The 4567-nt window shown below is 37.2% G+C and overlaps 1 protein-coding gene across 1 annotated transcript; it reads left to right on the top strand.

Annotated features, from left to right (window-relative positions):
* Window positions 1-995: 995 nt before the first annotated feature.
* LOC136272594 (uncharacterized protein MAL8P1.12-like) lies at window positions 996-3408 on the top strand. The gene has a single exon (XM_066074344.1). The coding sequence runs from the start codon at window positions 997-999 to the stop codon at window positions 3406-3408; it is 2412 nt and encodes an 803-aa protein (XP_065930416.1). The 5' UTR covers window position 996.
* Window positions 3409-4567: the final 1159 nt, after the last annotated feature.

Below are 4567 nucleotides of genomic sequence, written 5' to 3' on the forward strand. Positions count from 1 at the left end.
TTTGAGATTTGAATCTGAATAAACAATTTTAAAAAGAAAATTTTAAAAATGTTATTAAGGTTGAAATGTGAAGTCTAAAATTTTCAATTCATTCATAATGAAATACCTCTTTAACTCTAAACCAAATCAACCTAAAGAGGTTAATTTGAAAAAAAATGACAAAAATGAGTGCAATCGATTAATACACATTGTGCCGAATGGTTATGCCAGTGCCAAGGTGACATTTTAAAGAGACAGTTTCGGAAAAAAAAATCCTACTTACAATATGATAGGCCATTGTCTAGAAAGTATATAACCACTTTTGTTTTTAGTGTGTTACACCTGACAGGTGAGATATTTACCTTTAAAAATTAATATCCCATAGGAGAAATGATTTTCATACAGGAAATATTGACAATCCTGTATGATTTTCTAAAAATCCTAGAGAATTTATATTTCCTGTAGAAGAATGGTATTTTCTGTGGGAATTTGATTCAGACAGGCAGTTTTCCTAAAGGAAACTAATATCTCCTATCAGATTTTATCAAAACCTATCGGAATTGAAATTCCTATAGGAAATTCTTGTATTCCAATAGGAAATTTCAAATTTCCTGTAGGAATATTGTTTTTCCTATGGGAAAAATTATTTTCCTGTAGGAATTTATTTTTGAAAGGTAAATGTCTCACCTGACAGGTGAGTTTCGATGATAACAAAGGTGGTGTAAACTCTTTAGGCATTGATCTATCATGTGGCGTTTTGAATTTTTCGATATACATGTATGCTTAGACGGGTGCAAAAATGCCACCTTGGCACTGGCATAATTATCCGGCACAGTGTTATAATCAATTGCACAAAATATCCCTATGTAATTGACTATTAATCCATTACATAATAAAGTAATATTCATTGTCTGTATTTTGCCATTAAGGGTCATCCATTACAGATGTACATATTAATTTTTATTTGATTTTAGTCGTTGGTACTTTGATATTTTTTTTCCAAATTAGGAGGGCGTCATGAACCTGTACTTAAGACACGGGGACTCGCTGGAGCTACTGTCGGGCGTGGTGCTGAAGGATGGGTACCGCCCAGTGGTAGGGGACGTGGGAAACGATCTACAGCTAGAGCCCGCCATCTGGTTCAAATCCCTCATAATCGACGCCATCTTGATTGACTGTGATCGCCGACACGTTCGATGGAGTCGAGTTCGAATGCCTCCATGTGACCGCGTCGGAGAAGAAAATGAGGAATTCGTCTATCTACGTGATCCCGACAGCGTCATCAAAGCTAAAAACTTCGAAGCATCGGTTTTTGAAGACTTTGATTACAGTGAATTAGACCCAAAAGCTATGGAAATATTTGAAGCTACAGGGCAGTTGTTAATAAGAATGAGAAAAAGAGAATTGAGCAATGAACAATACAAGACTAAATTGTTGTGTTTACTCCATTGCTACATTATGCCATCTATCTTGCTTACAGTTCAGGATATATCTAATCTCAATAACGCCTTTGTCAGAGTTAAAGAGCAACTCAAAAGGATCGATAAAATTATTATGGAGAAAGACAAGGCTGTGCAGTTAAAGAAATACTCCTTAGCCAAAAAGCAAAATGAAATTCTGGAGAACGAAGATTTTACAAATGAGACGCACATACTTTCATGCAATTCCAAATTTCTTCAAGTGTTCGAAAAACACATAGGAAAAGATGTCAAAGATGCCTGGCAGGAATTTGAGATAATTCAAAGGAAAGTCAATGAGTTGAAGCTGAAAAATTCTACTTCAGAAGAACTTGGTCTGGTCCGGAAGGAACGGGATGAAAGTTATCAGAAATGGGAAGATGTCGAAGAAGCCTGGCAGGAACTAGAGGTAAACCAAAGTAAAGTAGATGACTTGAAACTGAGGAATCCTACGATTGATGAACTTGGTCTGGTCCGGAAGGAACGAGATGCCTGTTATGAGAAATGGGAAAAAACTAAATTGATTCAGGAAACCATAAAACAAACAACAAAGTCAAAACGGTCGTCAGAAGCCGACACATCGAGCAACCTCCATAAGATTTATATCGAGATAAACAAAAGTGTACAAGAAGAAATGAAAAAATTACATCAGTTATGCGTGCATAAGGCCCAAATTACCTCAGTTCGAGAGTCAATTAGACAAGCCTTGGATGACTTGAAGACAGATGGCCAGACTGTCGGTTGGCAGATGAAATCTGACGGAACGGTAGAACACGATACTGACGTCATGGGGATGAACTGCAGGCCAAAGGACTGGTACACGCTAGAGGAGAAAATCTCCTCCATTCTAGCAGACGTCAACAATGACATCAATAAACGACATATTCGTTTCTGCTCAGGTGTATACGACAAGATTACTGCAGCCTTGAAAGAAAATGAACTTTTTCAAAATCAAACAAGCTCCAATGAAGACGAAGGGACAGTTTTTCAGTCACTTGTGGACGCAATTAAACAAGAGGTAAACGATCATTTGTTAAATACTGTAGAACGCCTCTCGCGAATTGTCCCTGAAGAAAGTCGTTATGAGACCACTCAGTCAAACACCAGCGAGAAAATAGCTATTTGTTACAATAATCTTCTATGTAACACAATCATAGAACCTTTAGAATCGTTGTATGAGAAAAAGTACGACAGAATCTGTGTTTATGTGTTCAACAAAACCAAGGACATGTCATTTGAGGAGTTAGGAATTGACGAGCCATGGATTGTGCACCGTTTAACTTTCGGTCTGAGTCTCCTGTCGATCGGTAAGAAGCCTATCGATGAACTGCAAGAATTCGGAGAACTAGACGACTGTCCTACATCTGAAGTGTGCTTGCAACCAAGTCAATGGAAGGATACCCAGCTGTCGCATCCGAAGGGTGTTGTTGAAGATTCCCAATCAGAGACCAACGATGTCTATCAGACAACTTACAATGCGTCTCCTCCGTCCTATGTGGAGTCGATAAATAAACTGCCATCTTATGGAGAACACTGCAGCAGCGTACAAACCCCGGAAGTCCATGAAGGGAAAAGCCTGTATGATATTTTACAACCTGGACTAGATTTGATTCACACCCTTGTGCGGGAATCCACCATTACTGGGAAACTGAAGATGATCACCAAAACTTACCGCTTTGTTGGTAACCAAGTTTCGGCTCTGAAGTCTGCAGTCTCGCTTCAGGATTTCATGGGCTCCAGTGACGAACTCCTCACGTTACTTATCGTGTTGCTTATGTACCTTGATGAACGGGATTTCAAACGTCTTTTTATTCAGATGTACTTGTTGGTGGACTTTAAGCCGCAGTTCGTGCTGGGAGGCGTTCATGACTGTTCGCTGACCAACTTTTTTGTGGCGTTTCAGTACCTACAGGACAGATTAGTCATGCATAACGTGAGACAAAGCAAGAATGAGAAATGCGACCTAGACTGAACAAACGTTTATTTTACATATCCTGCCAAGCATTATCAGAGTGATGTTGACGATCAAATTGTTTGTGCGTTCTTGTTGTTTTACTTGGGTTGTCTCTCTACATCCTTGTTTTGAGTATTGTACTTGCAGAATGCTTCAATTTTTGGGATTTCGGTATACCAGTATAATGTATTATATTTTTATCTATTTTATAGAGTATATCCTTTTCTGCCTTTTCAGTTCATTTAGACGACAAATATATGCTCAAACAGAAAAGCAGACTACGATTAACTGTATTTAGGACCACTGTTACATTCAGAGATCATATCGATCGTACTTTGGATACTTTACTAGTCTTTGTGAGTAATCATAACGAACAAAAGTGTTACATGATACAACAACAGGTGGTCCATGTACATGTTCACCGCAATGGACAGATTTACTACATAATACAATAATCTAGATTTTTTTCTGTGCCTAACCGATATACACTTTTTATTCAAGTAAAGTTCTGCTTTCATATTATGCTTATTAAAAGATGACTGAATTTTTTATCTTGGTTTTCTTCATACGGGTGTTTTGTTGAGTAAAATAATTTTCAATGATATTTCGCAGATCTTTCTTAACGAAAAAAGAATGACAATGCACCTATGCGATGACATGATTAAGTATAAATATATTGAATGACAAGAACTTCAGCCCATTCTCCAGGATGCTTATCATAAATTATTTTTGGAAAAAGTAAGAAAACATTCTTTTGGTTCATATATGTTTGCCACAATCAATTATATCACCGAAATAACGAACACCGTCTTTTGAAAGTCTCGGGACGTTTAGCCGTGTGGACTTGTTTGTTCCACGCTCATTTCTTAAACAACGTTTAAATGCTTTTTGACTTAATAGTGCATTACTTTTATATTTTGTACTTTTATTGTTATTGGTTTTTTCATTTTTTTTTATTGGATTAACGTAGATCGGGGATCTGTGTGCAGTGATTTTGGAGTAGTATTTAACGTTCGAATGCTTTGATATCTTGCTCTCCAAGGATCGCACTGAACTCCTATTCATCACGTACCACTCATTGCTTATTTTTTACGGTGAGAACAATTCCTATCTTAAGCATTACTGCCAATGTTATTGTCATTTGAATTTAGATCACATGGTTTTATTTTTACAGATT

The sequence above is a fragment of the Magallana gigas genome, chromosome 2 (genome assembly GCF_963853765.1).
Source record: "Magallana gigas chromosome 2, xbMagGiga1.1, whole genome shotgun sequence".
Classification (NCBI taxonomy): Eukaryota; Metazoa; Mollusca; class Bivalvia; order Ostreida; family Ostreidae; genus Magallana; species Magallana gigas.